The sequence below is a fragment of the Pseudochaenichthys georgianus genome, chromosome 22 (assembly GCF_902827115.2).
Source record: "Pseudochaenichthys georgianus chromosome 22, fPseGeo1.2, whole genome shotgun sequence".
NCBI lineage: Eukaryota > Metazoa > Chordata > Actinopteri > Perciformes > Channichthyidae > Pseudochaenichthys > Pseudochaenichthys georgianus.
Genome location: NC_047524.1, coordinates 12,401,024 through 12,424,578, shown reverse-complemented (window position 1 = coordinate 12,424,578; position 23,555 = coordinate 12,401,024). Strand labels below are relative to the sequence as shown.

Below are 23,555 nucleotides of genomic sequence, written 5' to 3'. Positions count from 1 at the left end.
TCCGATATAAAAAACAATGAGCAATGTTTGCTCTAGTCAAACATTTTGTTAACTGATAATCCAAAAGGCACAATTTCAAGCAGAAATGTAAATAAATCTGATTTCAACTTTTAAATTGTGACGATTTTCTGATTTTCTTTCTCTGATGTTAGAGTCTAAACAATTTACTGAAAGCAACTGAAGGTTAGAATTGATTCAACCTCAACATCGGTTTATTTTTGCAAGTAATCGCAATATTCAACAACAGTACACGTAACCCGTGTTCGTCATATTGCGCAGCCCTACTCCACATTTTAATAAGTTATATCAAATAACATAAAGTTACACAATGATACATTGTTTGTTCCACCCTGTTGTTGCTTGGATGCCCGAAATAACATTCCTAGCTTATAAGAAATGGCAGAACCTTATATAAGGGCTTGTATCAAAAGAGCCACTTTGAAAGAATGAAAACATCACAGGCATCAGCTAAATCACTAGTCACAAAGCTCTCCTCCTTCCTTAAAACAAGCATGAAATCAGTGACAATAGAAAAAAGACATCTGACACAAGGGACAGACAGACGGAGAGAAGGACAAATGGAAAGTGACCCAGGTGGACGGAAACTTCTTCAGTTGTCCTCAACCGGGTGGAATAGTGTGTGTTTGCTGACGGAGGCGTTTGTGTGTAGGTATGTGAGTCCGCTGACTCACTGTTGTGGTTGGAGTGTGTGACTGTTGAGTGTGTGAGTGTGTCAGTGTTACTACAGACGTCTGTGTGTGGGAAGGCAGGCTTAAGCTGAAAACTCTGTCCTTTATGGCTTGCAATGCAGCCATTCTGTAGTGTTCCTGTAAATGTTTTTCTCTAATAGTTTGCCAACTACTAGTCATAACGTCAAAATCCTGTTTCCTCCCAATGTTTTTCTAATTGTTCAAGTCGGTAATAGACTGCAACCAGAGAGGAACTTATCCAGAGAAAGAGCAGGTTGACAGCGGCTGATTATTTATTCATACATGTATAAAGGAGCAAATAAAAGGGGCAAGCCTCAAACTGCCAAGTGAATAAATAAATACATTTGATGCAGCCGCCAGCATCAAATGTAGCATTCATGGTAACTGTAAAGGCTTGCGTCACTCTGTGTTTTTCTTTAATACACTCCCTGCCTGCCTACGTGCTATGACCTTCACCAAGTGTCCTGTGCTATCATTTGCTGATGCGGTTACATTTCCCAGGTAATGATGGTGTTGTGACGAACAAACACATGCTACAGCGTCTGCCCACTGATCTGGCCTAGCGAAAACTCACGGCAACAATGGTCCTTTTGTTTTTCTCCAAAATGAACACAAAGCAATTTGGTATGAAAGCCTACTGTACTACCAGCTCCGCCATTGTGGCAACAATAAGCTGCTCTGTCCACTGCCTTCTGTGTTTGCCTCATTAATGATGTAACTGGGATAGAGCCAAGGCAGGCCATTTCAACCGTGTCAAAACAATTGCTCCAAAACACCCCAGCCAGTAGCGCAGCGTTTTCGCTAATTAAAAACCCACCATTCACTTCATTTTCCTCAGGTTGCCCATTCAAGCACCACTGCTATTGCCTAATCGTTCCATCAAGTGTCTATAAATAGCAGCAGTCCACATAGTGGTTAACCTCAAGAGCTGTCCAACAAAACAGGGGTCTTGAGATTATTGTTTCTCATCCTCAGCTTTGGAGATATTAATAAAAAACAGGGGCCTCTGACAGGCTCAGATCTTGTTGGATGATAATAAAAACAAGAGCAGTCTCACAGGGAGGTGAGCTCAATCGAGGGCTGCTCCCCACGTGCGCTGCTTTTAATCTGGCCTCTCCCCCGGCGCTCTCCATCACTCTGTGTGCCAGAAACCGGGATTAGTGGTGTTCTTCGTGCCATTCGAAAGTCAGCCCTCGGTCTCCTCTTTTAATGGTGCACAGACCATCCTTTTCTTTAGGTGAGTCTGGGAGAGGTGGGCTGATAAGAGCTGCTTGACAGGAAGCGTTAGTGAAGAATGTGCTCTGATCAGAGAGCCCTGCATTGGCTGTGTCAAGCCTGTCTGGAGAGGATGCCTAATCTTAGAGCATTCAACATTAAATTAACAAAGGTAGATCACTGAGAAATAAAACCCCAGTCTCCTCTGGCAACACAATAGCCCAAGTTCTGTGTTGTAAACAAAGAGACATTCAAAATATGTCATCGTCAGAAGTATCACCAGTGTGAACCCTGCATGTTCCACACTGCTGAGGTTTTACAAGCAGAAATGTTGTCCCTGCATAATCTTAAAGATTATGACCGCCATCCTATAATTACGAGACAACTGCAGGGTGACACATTCAAAGTGTTTTTCACCTTGGCTGGTCTGCAGTGGTTAGAGAGTATAATGAGAGCTGGAAACAAGCACAGCAGCTGTTTGGCCTCGCTGGCTGAATGCAGACCACAGGGGTGTGTCAGAGGCTGAAATGCATATAGTTTGATATGTGAGGAATATTTATCCGTAACATCAAATTACAAATCACATGCTGTGCTAACATGGAATTCATGCCATGACGGACGGAAGGAGTACATTCCACATTATACACACAAACAATGTTCCTCTCGGCGGCTAGGGGAAGGTTACTCTAGTAATGCACATGGAGATGCAGAAAAGGGATAACATATGGCTGACCTAGGTGCTGTGGGAATGCGGGTGGGGTGACTGGGTGCTTAAAACCTGCGACTGCTGCTATTGGCTGCAATAAATAGCTGAATTCAGCCTTCAACACACCGGAGCACATCAGCACTGAGGAGCCATGATTAATGTTATCTTCCTCTTATGAAAACACTCAGTTATACTTTTAGTTGTTTGTGTCAGACTCTCAAACTGCACTGTAGCTTGGTTTCATTCTTTCTTGCTACTTCACTTTAGTGATGAGTGAAATCCGACAAGCAGCCAGCAGGTGATGGAGTATATATATTCTGATATGAAATGTCCAAAGGGTTTAGTAGGTGAGCCAAGCTTTGGCAGAGCATCTGTGTGGCCTTCTAGGACCGAAAACTGGCACCTCTCAGTGCCAAAGGTGGGCTAACTATGAACACATTTACGTACATCCTGTACGTACATCCTGCTCTGTGACTGACAGGCTGCATAGCCTACTCAGTACCTGTACTCAGGGCAAGTCAATCAAATATGACTATAGGGAGTGTTTAGGTTAGTAGAGTGTATAGTGACCTGGGTGTACTTGAGTTAAGTCAATGTAATCAATACTAGAGAAAAACAGCTCATTACCTGCTTATGGTACCAATCACAACCATACAGACTATCATGGTAAGATTATTTATACTTCAGTTGTATAGAAAAACATGAGATGTTGGTATAATTATTACATTCATTTGAATTGGATTATGTTTTTTGCTAACCCATCTAGCCTCGCGCACCTGCAATGCTGTTGGGATGAATGAGCAGAAATTAAGAGGGGGGAGAAGATGGTCTGTCTTCCACTGCGTCTAAAACTGCCTCACTTCTTCCCCTGCATGTGCCTTGCATGGACAATTTAATTAATCACACCCTCCCATTCAACTTGCACATCATCCAATCCCCTCACGCTCCAAAACTTACACAACGATACATCAATTGGTGCATTGGGGATCTTTTTTGTGTGTGTGTGTATGCGCGCGTGTCATCTTGCCATCTCTACCCATTTTTGCAATTCACCAAGCGTCAATCAACTGTGCCGTGCGCGCGGCGCTGGACGTGTGTTCGCGAGCTGTGGCTCCCATTGATAAAAATCTTGCTCTGAAAGACAGGGCTGCATTCACGTCACCATGACACATGCAAGCGCTTCTTTGTGGCAGCATGCAGTCTGTCCTGAGCAAACTGATGCACAAACACACCACAAGGGCACAGCCGTACTGATGAGTTGCAGCGTGCATTTTGTGTTGTTGTTGGTGAAAAACCGTACCTGCATTTTGTCTGACGTAAACACTTCAATGTCTACTTCGCAGGCGATGATGGTCACCATCTCCAGTTTCATATTTATCGATGGCATCCCCTTTCGTGTTTAGGGGGAAAAACCGAAGCGGTGTAAAAGTCTTCTCTCTAGCAGCGTGTCGAAAAAGTCTTTACGGCTCTTCCTCCAGAAACTTGAGGTTAAGTCCAGCTGAGTGTTGTGCTCGGTGCTGTGAGAGTTGCTGCTGGACTCCTCACTGCACTGACGCGCTGCTGAGAGTGATGCTGCAGCAGCAGCCGCACAAACTCTCCCTCTCTCCCTCTCCTGCCCTCCCCCTGGCTCCTCATTGACGTCATTACCATCCTCACGTTCGTCGTGTTTTACGCCACTACAGAGCTTGGCGAACCGTGCAGGGGGCACTGCAGAATTCACGGTCCGGTTTAGTCCGCTTTTTCTTGTATTTTCCTGTGTGCTTTTTTATGTTCACTGAGCTGCTTTAGAAATAAATGTTTCATAACCTTTCTGAAAAAAACATTTCATCTGCCAAACTGTAGGCACATCTAGTTATTTCAGCTTCATTGTGACCCTGGCAGCATTCAGATAGTAATTTACCTTTCATGCTATTGACTGGTGCTCTTATACACATTCTGTAAGATGAACGCATCACCACAGGGGGTGGACATTACACCAGGACATAGGCTATAGAATGTGCAGTCATTCAGGTCTTATGTAAAAGCCCTACAGTACAATAAGTGTGCTATTTTTTAAGGCTATGACACAGTGGATCAGAGGCAAAGGGTACTATGCTATCTAGAGCATGGATTGTATTCAACCTGATACAACATACAGTATATTACAGTTTCTCAAATCAACATCAGGTATTATTTAAAGAGTTATATCAAAAACTTAAAAAAAAAAAAAGAATGTCATACTGTCAATTAATTGATCGACTAATCATATCAGCTATGCAGATTTTGTAAAGCTTTCCTCTAAATCTTTTTTGTGAAACACTGTTGTTACACGAGCCTTGAAAGAATATGTGAAATGAAACACAAATCACTCTTCAATGTTGTACACAAGTAGACATTGTTCTATAAGGGGTCACAATCAAAATAAGTTGCACACTGTACAGGTGTTTTTGTTAATGTGGCCATGGTCCGTGTACCAGCAACATTACAAAAACGTTACAAAATGTACAGCTACAGCTTACTCATAATATCCTTGTGATAAACAATCATAGAAGCTACTGTATATTGGAAAAGTTGTTTTACTGAATTGCATAAAATATTGTTTGGTATCATCAATAATGGGCTCACTGACATCCACTGAACTCTGTCACACACATAACGTTTAGTGAAGAACTTTACTGCACTTTTTTTACCCTCGTCAAGGCATAATTGCGTAACCATGCCTGTCAGCTGCATGCACCAGAGTTAGCGCTGCCTTCAGTTGACATGGTAGCCTATGTGACTTCATGAGCCTAAGAATAACAGACAAGCAACATGGGTATAAGGTGGTCATGGTGTTGTGTCCAGTGTCAAATCTGTTCCCTCACATAGCGTTAAGGGAAAGACAAGGCAGATGTATTGAAGTTCCTGGAAAGACTCAAATATAAAAACTTTAAAATAAGTTCTTAGTGAGCTTTACTTTAAGTGCTGACTTGTTGATGTGAGATTAACTGTACCGTGGCTCTTGATCACTAACATTAAAGCAGCTGATGAAGCCGATTTTAACACTGCTGCTTTTTCTCTTAAAAATGATGATACATTGCGAGTTTTCCACTTGAGCTGAAGACCAATCATTAAAAAAATCCCCACAGACATTATGCTATTGCATAATAAACCATGTCTTTTTATTTCCCCATCACTCAGACCATCTCTTCCACTCTCCCTCTGTTTCATAATAATTGCCCGGCCGGCCGAGACAGCTAAGTCCCCTATAAGCCATTAATATTAAGGCTCTAGGCGGTGAGGGCTATTTATGTCAGGCATGTGTGTGTCAGGCATTGTCCACGCTGTGCAGACGGAGGACATGAGTGAGGTATGTGAGGATGACTGTGACATTCCTCCACCAGACAGCATCAGTCAGTCACCCAGTCTGGAACAATCGGACTCTAAACGTCAGAAAACGCCACGAATCAGACACTAGCATATTCTCCTTCTGTTTGAGTTGATCTGGTTTACTCTTTCAAGCAAATATAGTAAGAGCAGGCAGTAGAGAAGATGTTATTTGGCATGTTTCTTTAGAATTCAGCCCCTCAGCTCATTTATCAAAAGCTCAGAAGTGATAAAGCACTGTCACCTTTTCTTTCAAATCCACTCTGTTTCTGGAGTCCAATGCAGCCTTAGCTTGGCAAAGCCTGTGATCATTTATTTATGGCTTGTTGGAAAATTCTCTTTTCACATGCCCCTATTTACAAAGCTTTGGGTCAAGATGGTTGAGTTTCACAGTCTTGCTGATGGAAACTTCAGCACAGCAGATGCTTTTAATCAAAGCCCTCCTGCTTTTATTTAACGTCACATTTAGTCTACAAAAATATTGTCGAGTCTGTTCCCCCTCAAGTGCTGCGCTGTTGAGCAGTGATTCCTAAGCAGTGTGTACCTGTAACCGAGGTGACTGCAGTTGCTATGGGATATGTGGAAAGATTGTGGAGATGCTCCGCTAGACTTTTACTAATTTACTGTCACAATAACAAGCTAGCCATGAGAAGCTGCCTGGGAAGTTCACACCTCTGCCAGGCAGTAGTAACACCATAATATGTAATGGATATAGGTGAATGAAAAAGCATAAAGCAAATAATATATGTTTAAAGTAATGGGTATATGTTTTAAACAGCCAAAATAATATAACATTTAACAGTAGTGAAAAAAAAAAAAAAAGTTAAAGTGTAATGGTAGAAATAGCAAAAAAAAAAATGAATAAATGGTTGAAATATCTTAAGATTATAAATAAATACGTGAAATAGTTATAGCATCATCATCAGCTTTATTAAAGAGACTCTAGGTCCATTTCTAAAAGACATACAACACTCGAATAGTGTTATAGTAGCTAAGACCTATTGATAAAGAGTTGCGATAGTTAGTTAGTTAGTTTAACTAATGGAGAAAGGCCATGACCGTGAAAACAGAAAAAAGAGAATGTCGAAAAGCTGAACGCAGGTGGAGAAAAACAAATCTCCAGGTTCACTTTGAAATCTATAAAGAGAGACTTGGCCTTTATAATTTGGAATTGAAAAACGCACGACAATCGTTCTTCTCTGACATCATTACCAAAAACAACGCACGTGCCTCGTTTGCTACCGTCGACAGACTAACTAACCCTCCAGTGTCAGTAGCCTCTGAATTTCTATCCACCAGGGCGTGTAAGGATTTTGCCTCCTTCTTCACTGACAAAATTCAGAAAATCAGACAAGCAGTCAGTGCCTCTGTATCAGGTACAGCAAATGTGTTGTCTCTGTGTCCACTTAACATCAATTCAAACACCATGACACAATTTCCATCTAAAAACCTAGAGGACATTATACAACTTCTGAAGTCCTCCTCCTGTTGCCTTGATATTATTCCAACAGGATTTTTCAAAGATGTTTTGCCTTGCATGGCCTCAGATCTACTTCAGTAAACAAATCTCTTCACTCAGGTATTTTTCCACAGGCCCTGAAAACTGCAGTCATTAAACCGCTCTTAAAAAAGAATAATCTAGATGCTTCAGTAATGAACAATTACAGGCCCATATCAAACCTCCCATTTCTAGGTAAAATCATTGAAAAAGTTGTTTTTCAACAGTTGAGTAATTTCTTGCATTTAAATAACTGTCGATGTGTTCCAGTCAGGGTTTCGTCCAAACCACAGCACTGAGACTGCTCTTGTAAAGGGCTTTAATGACATCCACTTAAACACAGACAGTGGCAGAACTTCAGTGTTAGTCAAACCTTTATTTATTCAGATTGGTCCCATTGAGATCATAGATCTCTTTTTCAAGGGAGACCTGCAGCATATAGATTCCACATGAAACATAAAACAATAAAGGACATTATACATTATATTTAAAGGATACATAGTTATAGACATTTACAAGTGCCCATTGTATCAGCAAGCATTTCATTTTGCCTAGCTTTAAAAACATGCAGAGGAATGAGATTGCTCAGTTTCAATTCTTGCTGAAGATTGTTCCAAGCAAGTGGAGCTGCGCACATAAAAGCTGTCTTACTGAAGACAGTCCTTGCTCTTGGCACATCTAACAAGACTACATCATGTGACCTCAGACAATAGCTGCTTGCAACTCTCTGTGTTATCAGAGAGCAGATATAATACGGGGGTTTACCCAACAAAGCTTTATAGATAAACGTGTACCAATGACTGAGCCTCCGTACAGAGAGTGATGGTAAACCTGCCTTGGTATACAGTGTACAGTGATGTGTAAGCGCTTTACAATTTGTGACAAATCTCAGAGCACTGTGATACGCAGCATCCAATTTGCTCAGGTAATTGGCAGGTGCATTCATATACAACAAATCCCCATAGTCCAGCACAGGTAAAAAGGTCACAGTGACTAGCCTTTTCCTGGCCTCAAGCGAGAAACAGGACTCGTTTCTGAAAAAGAAACCTAGCCTAACCCTCAGTTTTTTAAGCAGGTTATTGACATGAAGTTTAAAAGAGAGACAATCATCAAGCCAGATACCAAGGTATTTGTAACAGGCAACAACTTCAAGTTTTGTTCCTTGCGTAGTTACAATATCTAAAACAGGCTCTGGTGTCTTTTTAGCTTTTGAAAAGAGCATTACCTTGGTTTTATCCACATTTAAAAGAAGCTTTAATTCAGAGAGCTGAGTCTGAATAGTGTTAAAAACAGCCTGTAATTTAACACCAGCCTCCTGAATGGAGGGACCTGCACAGTACATCACAGTATCATCCGCATAAAAATGTAAAGTAGCTTCATCCACATTATCACCTACACTATTAATATATATGGAGAATAAAAGTGGTCCTAAAACAGAACCTTGTGGTACACCATTAGAAATGTTTAACCATTCAGAAGACAGTCCATCAAAATGAACACATTGGGACCTTTCAGAGAGGTAGTTCACAAACCACCCCACTGCAAGGCTGGATAGGCCAATACTGAGTAGCCTCTGCTCTAAAATGCGATGATCAACGGTGTCAAACGCTTTGGAAAGGTCAATAAACAGAGCTGCACAACTCTGCTTATTATCTAAAATAGTAGTAATATCATTTACCACTTTCATCGTGGCAGTGATGGTGCTGTGTTTCTTTCTGAATCCTGACTGATGTTTAGACAGGATGTCATTTGTACATAAAAACTCCTTTACTTGTTCACTCACTAAGCGTTCAAGAACCTTAGCCAGAACTGACAATTTAGAGATTGGCCTATAGTTATTTAAAATAGTTGCCTCCCCTCCTTTCAGTAAAGGCAAGACATAAGCAGACTTCCATACTTTTGGAATTGTGTTCGTGCTGAGGGAGCGGTTAAAAAGAGAAGTAAGAGGTGGAGCAATACAATCTGCAGCTATCTTTAAAAAGAAAGGTTCTACGTTGTCCGGGCCAGCCGGTTTCCTAGGATCTAACTTGGATAATGCTTCATGAACAATACCAACAGTTAAAGGAGTACAACTGAAAGGGTTTTCCAGACCACATTGTTCAGAGTCAAGGTATAGTATTATTAGATCTCAGTGCTGCGTTTGACACTGTTGACCACAGCATATTACTAGACCGACTGGAAAACTGGGTGGGACTTTCGGAGACAGTTCTACATTGGTTTAAATCCTACTTAAAGGACAGAAACAACTTTGTTTCTATAGGTAAATACACATCTGAGTTGACAAATATGACATGTGGGGTACCTCAAGGCTCCATCTTGGGGCCTCTTCTCTTTAACGTCTACATGCTCAGATAATGAAGAACAACAAAATAAGTTACCATAGCTATGAGGATGACACACACATTTACGTAACAATTTCACCAGGAGACTATGCTCCAATTCAAACACTGAGTAAGTGCATTGAACAAATCAATGACTGGATGTGTCAGAACTTTCTCCAATTAAACAAAGATAAAACTGAGGTAATGGTTTTTGGAGCCAAGGCAGAACGTATAAAAGTTAGCGCTGAGCTTCAGTCTGCAATGTTCAAAACAACAGATAAAGCCAGAAATCTTGGTGTAGTCATGGACTCTGACCTGAGTTTCAACAGTCACATTAAAACAGTTACTAAATCAGCCTACTATCACCTAAAGAATATATCTAGGATTAAAAGACTAATGTCACAGCAGGATTTGGAAAAACTTGTCCATGCTTTTATCTTCAGTAGACTCGACTACTGCAATGGTGTCTTCACAGGTCTCACTAAAAAATCTATTAGAAAGCTGCAGCTGATTCAGAACGCCGCTGCTCGAGTCCTCACTAACACTAAGAAAGTGGATCACATCACTCCTGTTCTGAAGTCTTTACACTGGCTTCCTGTGTGTCAAAGAATAGATTTCAAAAATACTGCTGCTGGTTTATAAAGCTTTGAATGGTTTAGGCCCAAAATACATTTCTGACCTCCTGCTAAATTATGAACCATCCAGATCTCTCAGGTCTTCAGGGACTGGTCAGCTTTCTGTCCCCAGAGTCAGAACTAAACATGGAGAAGCAGCGTTCAGTTATTATGCTCCAAATATCTGGAACAAACTCCCAGAAACCTGCAGGTCCGCTGCAACTCTTACTACTTTTAAATCCAGGCTGAAGACTTCTCTTTTTGTCGCTGCTTTTAATTGAACTATTCATATCTTAGACTGCACTGTAACTTTTATCCATGTATTTTTTCTTTTAATTTTTCTTTTATTATCTTTTCTTTTTAATGACTGATTTTAAATGCCATTTTCTTAATGTCTTTCATTTTTGTAAAGCACTTTGAATTGCCTTGTGTTGAAAAGTGCTATATAAATAAACTTGCCTTGCCTTGCCTTGCCTAATGGATTAATGATTTCAACACCCAGCTTCCTTCAATCCAAGCAAAGCAACCTACAACTGTTTGTAAGATATCTTTTTAAAAGTTATTATTTACTTCCAGTGGCCTTCCTCACTGAAATTGCGATGTTTGTTTGACCTTTCCATGCACCTGAGCCTTCTCCTAGCAATTACTTTTACCATCTTCAGATTTCCTTAGAGGCAGCCTATTCTGGTTTATAATTATGTGTGTAGTGCTTTAGTTTACAGATGAATATTTAAAAAACTGAATGAGCACAACCTGCTCCAAGTGCTTGTAGTACAAATGCGATCATAAACAAACTAATTATTGACAATTTGATTCTATAACCAAAATAATAATGTAACATTATCAGCTTTATATAAAATAAATACTAAGCACATATAACTAAGCACTTATATACTAACAAAGGACTGGCTTATCTAAAGCCAGTTGAGTAGCACTTAACATGTTTGGCTCTATGAAACCTGATGTACTTATATGATTCTGTTTTCTTCAAGTTTGTATCTTCTTGGTCGAATGCACTTATTGTAAGTCGCTTTGGATAAAAGCTTCAGCTAAATGCAATGTAATAATGTAATATAAGTAACAGTATGAAATCTATTCCTGAACATGACTTGTTGTATTCATGAGGCTGAGCTCAAAAGAGGTTGCTTGTACTTTCCACTGATATAAAGTACAGTGCATTTAATGTATGTTTAAATACTTTTGGTTATCAAAGCATTCCTCCGAACCCTTTTGAGCCCTTTTTGTCACTCTTGATAAGCAGGATGGATCGCTATGGATGATGAAGCACTTTTCTTCCTCTCTGGCCTCATTCTGCGACTCTCCTCCTCCTCATTCTCAGTTCTCTTCTCCTCATTCACAATTCCCCGTGTTATATCTCACTGTCAGCACGCCCCGAACAAGGAGCCATGTCAGAAAATACAACACCTTCTTGATTCATGTAAAATGACAATTTGTAACTGAGAAGTGTGACTGCTCATTTCTCACAAAATGCAGATGATTATCACCTTCCAATAGCTGCCACCTTGTATGATTTGTTAATAACAGTAACAGTGTGAGTTTTATAAACACATATTCCCACCTTATTGAACTCAAGTAAGTTGCACCGTGGCATCAAATACAAAGGAAGTGGTTATATTAAGGAAATGCAGATCTGTGCTTTTTTCAATCAACCTGTGTTTTGCCTTTGTGTGTCTTTATGTGCAGCATACATTCCCAGTTAAGGCACACAGTTAGTAGTAGAAATGTAGGTTTTACAGAGTCTCTACTGTGCATAAAGCGCTTCATAAGTGATGAGAAGAGGAGGAGGAGGCAGAGAGGCAGCCGAGATGCTCAAAGGGTGAGACGCTGTGTCTGAGAATCACTGACTAGCAGAATTGGTATTCTGGAGTGGAGCTCTGCAGAGAGCAGGGTGGAGGAAATGAGGGCAGTGGATCATCACCGTGGGCTCTTCTACACATGCGCATAACACTCACATGCATATTAATGTACAATCCAAACAAATGCAACACCTTAACGTAAACACAATACCAACAAATAATTCCATGCACATTTATATTGTGCTTTATCAGCTGTCAATTCAAATTGAACACATGGAAACACACGCATAGGTGATTGTTTGTTAACTACAACAATTCCCCAAAAATAGTGATGTAACAGCACAAGAATGGAAGGACTGACAAAGAAAAGCAATCTCTGGAGCTTCGCCACTGCAGGCATGCACATAGACTGTATGGGCACCATCCTTATGATCACATGAACCTCATAACACACGCGCGCACACCCACACACCCCCACACCCACACCCACACCCACACCCACACACACACACACACACACACACACACACACACACACACACACACACACACACACACACACACACACACACACACACACACACACACACACACACACACACACACACACACACACACACTCCCTCCCTCCCTCCCTCCCTCTGGTTACACCAGACTACCTCCCTTTGGCCAAACCAACCCCTGGTGCCAGTGCCAATGCAGCTGCTGTAATCTAGGCCAAGCTATTTATAAAGCAAGCAGCCAAGTACAGGCGCGGGGAGACGGAGGGAGACAGAGGGATGGGAGGATAAAAGAGTGTCTACAGGGCAGAGAGACAGATCTACAGCGTGTAGGTGAGAGAGAGCAAGGGGAGAACAGAGGAGCACAGGGGAGCAGGATGGCACAGAGGGAATACAAGTAACAAGAGGGTGAGGGGAAATAGAAATAGACATTGAAAGAAAGAGAGGCTGTGTCAGGTGCAGGGGACAGGATGAAAATCTGGGGAGCAGTAATGCTGTCATCGTGTAAATCAAGTAGATGATTAACACTCCTTTGGAGAACGATATTTGTTTTATTTGATGGTTGGAATTCTGAAGATGAGCTTATAGGGTTATTTTAAGTGTGGGAATAATGCTGCTGCAGCTTTTATTAGTTTTAATGAGTTTTACTAGTAATCAAGCTTTAATCAATAGTAATAAACAACTCTGATGCAACAGTTTCACAAACAAAACATTACAACTGCCCTCTCTGGAACACATCTCCACCTCCCGCTGCCTCAGCAGAGCTAACAAAATGATAAAGGACAGCTCTCACCCGGGTCACAGACTGTTCTCTCTCCTGCCTTCTGGGAGGAGATACAGGAGCTTCAAGTCACGGACAAACAGACTCAAAAACAGTTTCTACCCCTGGGCCGTCAGGCTGCTCAACCACCACACATAATGCAATAACCGTAACCATTCTCACACATACACACACTTTTAATGCACTTTATATACCATTTTTATATCAATATTTTTAACTATTTATTCCCCCGTATGATTGTATGTTGTCTGTCCTATTGCCGTGATTTTTAGTGTTATGTATTTGTTTGTATTTTTTGCACACCGGGACAGAGTTGCACTCTGAATCTTGTTATACTTGTTATACTGTGTATAATGACAATAAAAGGCTTTAACTTAACTTAACTTAATTAGCCTGTTGTGGGGAAATTTGTACATGTACAAGTAGGATGTTCATTATTCTAACTATATCAACAACTGTCAGAAGTATTGTCTGTTGGCTGTGCTTTTTCTACTTTAAAATGGGTATAGGGCTATAGTGGAAAAGGGGATGTCATGAACCTCTGAGCACCAATCAGGATTTGGCAACAAAATCCGACCCATGCAGTTGTTGTTGTTTTTTTGTATTATGTTGTTGGCATCTGGTTCAGATCCAATGATATCTGGGAAATTGATCCTGACACACCATGTTGAAATACTCTTCCCTTTAGATAAAAGAACTAAACCTAGAATCATTGCTGAAAAGAACTAGGAATAAACAGTATGATTTCCATTTCATTGTTATTTGATTAATAACCTTACATTTGTTTTGTAGGGTATGGTGGAAAGATGTTCAATAACATCAATATGTACATTAGTAAAAGATTAGTATAACAAAGCAGGCTTTATGTGCTTAATGTGCTTTTAAAATCAGCATCACAATCACTCACTGCCCAAACATGGGAGCCTAGTGTTGGCCCCCAGCAGCTGTGCAGCGCTTTAACCCGGTAGCTTAGGAGCTGCAGAGATGAGCTGCTGTGTGGGAGAGGGAGAGGGACAGAGGCAGAGGAGGGGGATGGACGAGGTAGAGGAGAGCAACACGTACCCATAGTTCCACTGATTGCTTTGATTTAGAATCAGGTCAAATCTCTGGATTGGTTAGACAGACTCTCCGACCCGCATGCGAACATCGAATAACAGACACAACAAAAGGGGAGAAATAAAAAAGGCCCTGAGCTTTTGAGACAACAAAGTGCCATGAGAGTCGGGTGGCATTTTCGAAGGCAGGAAAACAAAGAGAGAAAAATAAATGACACTCGATTTAAAGTCAAGGGTCATCATAGCTACTGTGGTATTGCAAACTTTAAATGAAAGTCCATAAGGAATCTAAATCCAAAGGGGAACAGAATAATACTATAGCTTCCATAAGACAACACACCTGCCACCAGAGGACCAGCCTGTATAAATCACAGGCTGCCTCACAGGCCCACGGACATTATTAGCTCTGGTATCGGCCGTCAATAAGCAACATGATGGAGACAGTGATGGGCAGAGAAAGTGAGATACACACTTAAATGACAGTGACAAGAACTCATTGGAGAAATGAACAATATATAGATAAAAACAAAGAACTATAGTACACCAAAATTGCATCAGGGAGACCCACATAGATAATTGTATTTCTTTTTCTCAGCAAAACAACAGTGCAAAACAAGTTCAGGGAAGAAAACAATCAGCAACAGACTGTCAATAGTCCTTTTCTGGAAATGACAACCGGGAGAAATTGATTTGGATGCTGGTCCCCCCGACTCTCTCTCTGTTCTCATAAATAACTCCTAGAAACAGCCTCGCAGGAACCTGCTCTATACAGACTCAGGAGACAAACAACATTAAAATGTCAACAAAGTTCTGTAAGAAGATGGAAAGCTAAAAGAAATAAGGGCAGGATTCAAGTCAAATTGGAGCGACGGTAGTACAAAGTCTCTTTTTATTTTCAAGTACTTTGAGAGGAGCAACACAGTCCAGTCAACTCTGTTAAGAACATTCAAAACCCATATCTTTAAAGATAGACAAACAGAGGGTTTATTTATGCTCCTCATTTATGAATAGCTATCATCTGCATTCTCATTTCATTGCATGTATGATTGCAGCTACGTCTCAATCTATGAGAGTCTATTTATATGTCAGTCCAATAAGAGATCATGTTCTGTTGTAAGTCCTATTCTTGAAGCGCCAAGAGAACATTTCTTTTTTTAGACTGATTGAACCAGAAAATAATGTTGATTTAAATAGACTCACAAGAGAAGGACTAAGGACAAATAACACAGCAGCTTACAGAGCATGCTAAATCTTATAGTTTCATAATCAGCTCCTGTGTAGTAGGAGAGGGTGGGGTAAGATGAGGGGTCTTTTATATTTTTTATAACCCAATCGTAATCACACATCAAAAAGGAAATATCTATTGCACTGAATCTAATGCTTAATGTGTCTGAGAGGTACTGTAGTACTATTATAAAATACAAAACTGAAATGAAACTCATCATAATGTGTACATTACGATCTCAAATATAGATATGTCTGAGGTTTAGAAAGTACAATTAAATGTAATAGACTTCAGTAACTGGGTTTGAGGAGTACAGTTTTTCAAAAACTACTTGGATTTAATCACAATAATGTGTCCAAGAGATATTTTTAAAATCAAGTGCATGTTTCTCTATGTCTCCTGAGTACAAACATAAGAAACACAGGGGAATCAGCCTCTTTGTAGACTATAATAAGTTTATGCTTGTGGGAAATATGTGAATTCCTTAAATTAAGAGAAAAACAAGAGATTTATGAGAAACAGGGGCTGAAAGTGAGGGCCAACATTTGGATGTATATACACATGTACATCGAAATATATATAAATAATTACAATACAAGTTACAATAACATTTCCCCAAAGTATTGAAGAACATAATAGTGAGGAAAGCCTCACATGAGAGCAGCGGAAGTCAGCAAATGTGTGGCGTTCATGCTTAGTTTGCGTGATAAATTATTCATTGTGAGTATTATTGTCAAATGACTAATCAACTAATATGCTCTGCACTATGAGAAATGATCAACTTCCTCTTTCTTTTGAGTTTGACATTAGCTTCAGTTTGTGAAAGAACTGAACCACATACAGACTAACTAAATCGATAACTCCACTTCTGGATATCTTTATGTAACTGCCAGTGGTGGTGCTTTGCAGCCGGTCTGCCCGCAGTTTGTTTACACGTCTGTTGTCCTCTTTTTTTACAAAGTAGATATCGATTTGAAAGTGGGAGGCTCATATGAACTGTTTTTCCCAATCTGATGTTAGTTATTTCAGTAAAAACTAAATAATGTGAACAGGGCACAGCCACACAGGTATGCTGTCTGATTCAACATCCATCCCGTTAAGGTGGGTTAATACAAAAGGTGGATAGTATTACATTATAAGACATATAGATATCTAAAATCACTACCTAATAACTGATGAATGTCCAAAACCCCAAACTGAACTCACTACAAAATAAACTACTGAGTGTCTTTTTACATTGGCAATAGTGATGATGGGACAAGAGCCTTTGACTTATCCTAGTAAGTAGCACAGGTGTTACTAATATCATTAACGATGGCTCTGTTCTGTTCAAGTGTGGTCAGGCAAGGAGGCTAAAGTGGACTGCTGGCAGGGTGTTTTGTGTACTGAAATAAAATAGAGCGAAAACCAGGTCTGACTAGCACTAGTTGCGTCTTCTCTATAGGTTTGAAGCACAATCAATAATTAAAAAAGTGTAATTTGTTCATCCTAGCTGATAAAGCAGGAAAGATAAGAAGGTGTCAAACAAGCCAACCCACAATGTCCTGAGGAGAGACCTAATTAGCCAAATAATTGAAATCACCTGTGTGGGTTTACTGTGTGTACAGGGCATTTAACATGTACCTTTCCCCCTTCTGTTTAACCTGCAGTACACACACTAAGACCTTTTATTATTGGATATGTTCAACCAGTAAAAGGTCAACAATGTTATGTAAACACAGACATTACCATTAAAGACAATACAGGCTGTAAAGTTAATAAAGATGTTTTGTTCCACAATCATGTCAGTGTTTTCTTCTGCTCAGATTTGACTGGACCAACCTACTTCAAGTTGAGCTACTCATTGAAATGCAAGGGATATTCTAACAGAGAATACTTTAGCAGAGAAAAAGTGGAAAACTGTCATTGCAAAGGAAAACACTATCATATTGTCAAATGTGCCTCAACAGCTCAATTCAACCAAACTGCTCTGCATTGTTGCCGGCCTGATCCGTGTTGATGAATTAAAGCACCGCAGCCGGGTCGGTGAGACATCCCGGTCAGTGTACCAGAATAATATCCCGGCTGCGGCAGGAGCGGGGCCCGGCGGCACTCACTCACTCTGCACTGCATCATGTCTGACCTTCAGCCTGCCGAGCACCCGCTGCCTCACGTTCACCCCCCGGGACGGACACCCACAAATAAACTGTAGTCTGACACATGACCACGCGCATGTACAGGCATTGTGTGAGCTCATAAAAATTCACACACACACATGCAGTGACACTCGCTTTACATCTCACTTTTCACATCCTCCATCACGTTATCTTTAGTCCCTGATGTGTTTCATTGCTCCACTCTGCTCTGGGGTTGTCTTACTTTATCGTCCGATATATATGAGTCACACTATCAAACACATTAGACTGAATTCAGACAGCTGTGTCAACCCAAGTGGCATTTCAACTGTTCACATACAGTTGAAATGCACTCCATCGCAGATACACTGCTAATGCATTGCTAACAGGAACAGTTTGGAATATATTTGTAGGGACATGTTATCTTGTGACGACTGCAATAGTTTTGGTTTAAAATGCTTAAATATACTGAACATCTCCAACAAATCTGCTGCTGCCCCAATACAATGGAGGTTAATGGAATTTCAATTGTGGTGCTTTGTAACATAACACTTTAAAAGTCATTATCCAGAGACAATGTCCTTGTTTCTCTGAACTATCAATAGAGAACACTGTGGACTGGTTTGAAATCGAAGGATTTCGCACCAAACAACGAGTCCCTAGTTGAAATGGTCTGTTGACAAGACTGTGCTGTGATTTATCAGTAATGGGGAAGGTGCTGCAGTTAAACAGGAATAAGATTTGAATTGCAATGATAGTGATTACAATTTAGAAAATACATGAGATAAACAGTAGATATACCAGAGATCAAATGACTACAGTAATATGAAAACTGGATTCACAAAAGTATCATCAGTAAAAGATCAACATGAAGTCTCCAGAAGAAGTACAACTCAGAACTAATCTTGTTAAAATCCTCAATTCACAAGAGAGTAAAAAACATAAAATGACTTAGACTTGTATTAGTAAGTCATTAGCCTAGATATCAAAGCTAAGCAAACACACTAGAAATCAGGAATCACAAACATACATACAGCCAATGTTTTTAACAAGAGAGGTGCATTAAAGAAGGCCTGTCAATATTTGCTTGGTCACAGATCTGACAAAACTGTGGATCTAACATTGTCAGTAAAACTGTGTATAACACCAACGGCAGAATATTCACAACGCTGGCATCAAATGTTTGCTTGGATTAACGCGCTTTTTTAAAAGTACTCTTTGATCAGACTGTTGCTCATTTAAATGAACATGTTGCCAAATTTAGATCTGTGCAGCTGCTTGAGATAAAAGGATAAAAGGGTTGTGAAAAAAGAGAAAAAATACATACTGTCAATGTAAACTTCATTTATTTCACCTTGAATTAAGTAGGTAAGAAGAAAACATTGTCCCTTTACTAAGGTTAATATGGTAAAATTGGTGGTGTGAACATGTGAGCACACAGTTGTTCAAATACATATCCAGAAAACAAATTACAGAACACAAGCGCTCATTCGGATTCTTGTTTCCAGCCAGTTTATTAATGCTAATCCATCATCTTTATTATTAAACTAGACACTGACATATTATAGTGTTCATATTAAATTGTCATATTCCTATTGAACTTACTTTTTTTGCGCGTTTATATTTCTTGTAAAAATATTTATCTTTTATAATAGTTCAATATTTGCTCCTTTTTTCCAACTTAATTCCTCTTATGTATGCACCATTATACACCCAAGCAAATTCCTTTCATGTGCAAACGTACCTTTCAAATACAGCGGATTCTGCTAGTGTGCAGTTGGTTTTAGGGAGTATGAGTTTTTTAGCTCTAAACAGCTACCTCTGTGGCTGCAAATGAGGTTCATGAGAGTGAACCTAACAGTCAATTCTATGGTGTTGTAAACACAAAACAATGAACTGACAAGGTGCATCCAGAGGGTTTGTCACTTTGAGTTACCTCCTTCCAATGCATGCAATGATCTAACCTATTCTTTATAAAACAATTATTGATTCAGTTTAGCTTTAGTACTAACAATACAAGACAGCAACTTAAAACATTAAAGGTCTCCTATTATGCTATTTTTAGGCATATATTATGGGTATATATACAAATATATATACAAACAAACAAACATGTCTATGATGTGTTTTGCTCAAAATACCAAACCGACCATGCATTTTAGACATCCTCTATTTCAGCCCTGTTAGAGAAACGCAGATTTTGGGTCCTTAGCTTGAAAGAGGAGGGGGAGCAAATGCCTGCTCAGAATGACCTGACAGCTACAGTTCGTGATTAAATTCCATCATGTTCCAAACCACATCCAGGATTATTTCTGAAACGTTATGGAGCTCAAATGCTTTTTCTCTTGCCGGTTTACCACAAGGTAAGTTGCTTTTTTAATTTATCCTGGTTTTTTACACATGTAATCTCACCAGTACAGGTTAGCTCTGAGTGTTAGCGATGCTTGCTAATGTAAACAAAGACCATATTATGTCCAAAACGCGCCAGGCAGTGTTTCTGATAGCAACTTTCTGATAGTGCCATGGGTCCGCGTTATATCGGACGCAAATCTGGATCAGCTCCGTTGTACCCCCGTTTTTAGAGATTTGGGTATGGAGGGAAAGAGAGAGGGTTTTATTTTCTGACACTTTGTGAGTTCCCCGAGACACATATTTGTATAAAAAATTTAAAATACATCCAAAAGTGCACTTTGCATGATGTTTGGTTGTCTAGCTTCTGTAAGATAGCAACATTTAGCTTGGAGTTGTATTAATCCTGCATCTGGTGCCTGCCTGATTGCACTGGTTATGGATCGAGGAGAGCTCAGTCTGACAGCAGCAGAAGCAGCGATGAAAGCTTTGCTCTGTCGATTAGGCCTGGTATACACTGGGCACTATGAGAAACCACTTCTAATGGCTTCTCTGACCTTTGTCTTGACAAGCACAGAAACCACTTTGCCTCGTTACTTCGCCCACGCACACCTCTGTCTCTAACTCCTTCACTCCTTGTACATACTTGTGTTCTGTGGGAGTTATAGATAATGAATCAGTTCAGAATTAGAAACCACACTATCTGCCACTGTGTTCACTCTGTGTTGCACTGCTGTTAATCATATTCATATGCTGAATGAAGTTGATCATCCCTCAGGCCACAGGGAGAAAGAGTCTTAGAAAGCTAAGGTAAAGGTAAAAGTGACTCAGCACAGCAGTTTCAAGGTAAAGTCTGAAATGACTCGATATTATATACTGCAGGTCAGTACATTTTTTATTTTTGGCTTGGTTTAGTTCATGTCAACATTATGATTAACTATAAAGTACTGGACAGGCTCTGTTTACATCTTCTATTATGTGAAATTAAGAAATATAGTAAAAATAGAAACTAAAAAAGTAGAAAAAAGATGGACATACACAAACATTCACCACCTAAGGATATATTAACAATTCATTGTGTTTTCCCAAACAATGCCGTATGGATGTTTCTCTTTATCTGCAGAATGGTTTTAATGTAGGACAAAGAGATAAGATTGTTTTATTTATTTCCCTTTAATAATGAGGTGGCAAATGAAAAGTAATACTTACTTGATATCTTAATTGAGAGACCAATGACTCAAGCTCGGTGAGAAATTGTGTGATTCATGAACTGTGGTGGCACAGCCGTGTTTTAATCATAAGAATTCATTTCAATTAAATGAATAATAAACTGAATATTTGAGATGTGTGCTGATCTGACCGGACCTGAACCTCTTAAAGAAACAATAAAGATTTGTAAAGCATCTTTCCGTTGGTCAGGGGAAGAAAATAGGCAACAGAGATAGTATGCCGCTAGGTTTTACTGTCTAATGCAGAAGAAAGGAAAAGGCTTTTACAATTTGCTAAGAGCTTCTTAAAATATTTGGGGGCATGTCTCTCCCTCTCTCTCTGTCCCCCTCTCCCTCTCTAAAGAAGAAACAGCCCATCCTCCTGCATGCAGGCTTTTGAGAACAGAAACAGAAGGTAATGTCAGTGATGGGAGGGAGCCAAGATCCCAAAGACACCAAAATGTAGGTTATAATGTCCTTGTTCTTCACTCAGGAAGTAGACAATAGGATAAGACTTGTCAAGTATTCGGTAAGTAGGAAAATGCAGAAATTGTGCAATTATAGAACAAGTTGTGTGTGTGCGTGCGCAGAATCAGACAGCACTGCTACAGGCCAAAAACAACCTCATAAAGTCCCTGTTTGTGTTTTCAAAATATCACAAGCAACCTGTTTTCGATTTCGTACCCCGTCCCTTTCCGTCCTCATTTTAAGGTTTGAATAAGCGTCAGAAGTTCTATTTTTAGTGGAGCTCATTTAACTGAATCATATGGAGAACAATCTATTGACACGCTCTGACTGAAGGGTGCGTGGGTGGCATTTCCACTTAAAAGACGGGGTGTGAATTGTAATGAAGTGAGGAGGCAAAACGAAATGGATGGGAGTGGGCAGACTCCATGGCTAGGACCAATGGGTGTACAAACAGCGAGCTCACAAAGCGAGGAGTGATTCATTTAAAGGGATTTTGTGTACGCTCCAGATGTAGGCACTCAGCGTAAACATAGAAAGGATAAATAAAGAATGCCCAGGAGAGAGAGATGGGAATATTAAAAATAATTTAGGAAAGAGAACAAAGTTGATAAGTGATAAGAAAGTGGAGAGGAAATGTTGAGGAGAAGATAGCTTTTAGAGATATACATCAGAGAGAGATAGCTGAATGTACTTGACAGATAAAGAAACGCTGTGAGACTTAAAGAGAGGGAGGCATGGCAGCTGGATGGATGGAGGGATGGTAGGACCACATCATTGGATTACAGAGGCAGACAATTAAAAGTATTTTCTTTGTATCCACCTCCAGCAAGAAGGATCCAGTGATCCATAATATTCCCTCTCTGATAAAGCTGCGACAGCAAGACTTAACAGAAGGCCTTAACAGAATATAAACAGCAAGTGTGTGCATGGGTATAAATTAAACATGTCTGTATGAGCCTGTTGCATAATCATCTATAAGTTGGCATGAAGAACACACTGCTGGGGTGATGATCAAATGATATGCACAGGCACACGGGTAATGGTTGCTTATGACTCATGATTCATATTGTAATCCGCTGCCCTGCATTCATACTTATTGGCAAAGACATAACAGCATCTGGTGTGTGTGTGTGTGTGTGTGTGTGTGTGTGTGTGTGTGTGTGTGTGTGTGTGTGTGTGTGTGTGTGTGTGTGTGTGTGTGTGTGTGTGTGTGTGTGTGTGTGTGTGTGTGTGTGTGTGTGTGTGTGTGTGTGTGTGTGTGTGTGTGTGTGTGTGTGTGTGTGTGTGTGTGTACTGGGGCAAAAAAGTATTTAGTCAGTCACCAATTGTGCAAGTTCTCCCACTTAAAAAGATGAGAGAGGCCTGTAATTTTCATCCTAGGTACACTTCAACTATGAGAGACAGAATGGGGGGAAAGAATCCAGGAAATCACATTGTAGGATTTTTAATGAATTAATTGGTAAATTCCTCTGTAAAATAAGTATTTGGTCACCTACAAACAAACAAGATTTCTGGCTCTCACAGACCTGTAACTTCTTCTTTAAGAGCCTCCTCTGTCCTCCACTTGTTAACTGTATTAATGGCACCGGTTTGAACTCGTTATCAGTATAAAAGACACCTGTCCACAAC

General features: G+C 40.1%; 1 protein-coding gene across 2 annotated transcripts in view; it reads right to left on the bottom strand.

Annotated features, from left to right (window-relative positions):
* The window catches only part of rcan3 (regulator of calcineurin 3), a 58,663-nt gene that overhangs the window by 29,266 nt on the left and 5,842 nt on the right, over positions 1 to 23,555 (bottom strand). Inside the window, exon 1 of one of the 2 annotated variants that reach the window (XM_034112040.2) lies at positions 3,932 to 4,250. The exons of the other annotated variant lie outside the window; for it this stretch is intronic. Coding sequence (XP_033967931.1) covers positions 3,932 to 4,018 — 87 coding nt within the window. The 5' untranslated portion in view covers positions 4,019 to 4,250. Of the gene's footprint in view, positions 1 to 3,931; positions 4,251 to 23,555 lie in introns of those variants that run through there. 2 annotated transcript variants of the gene reach the window in all.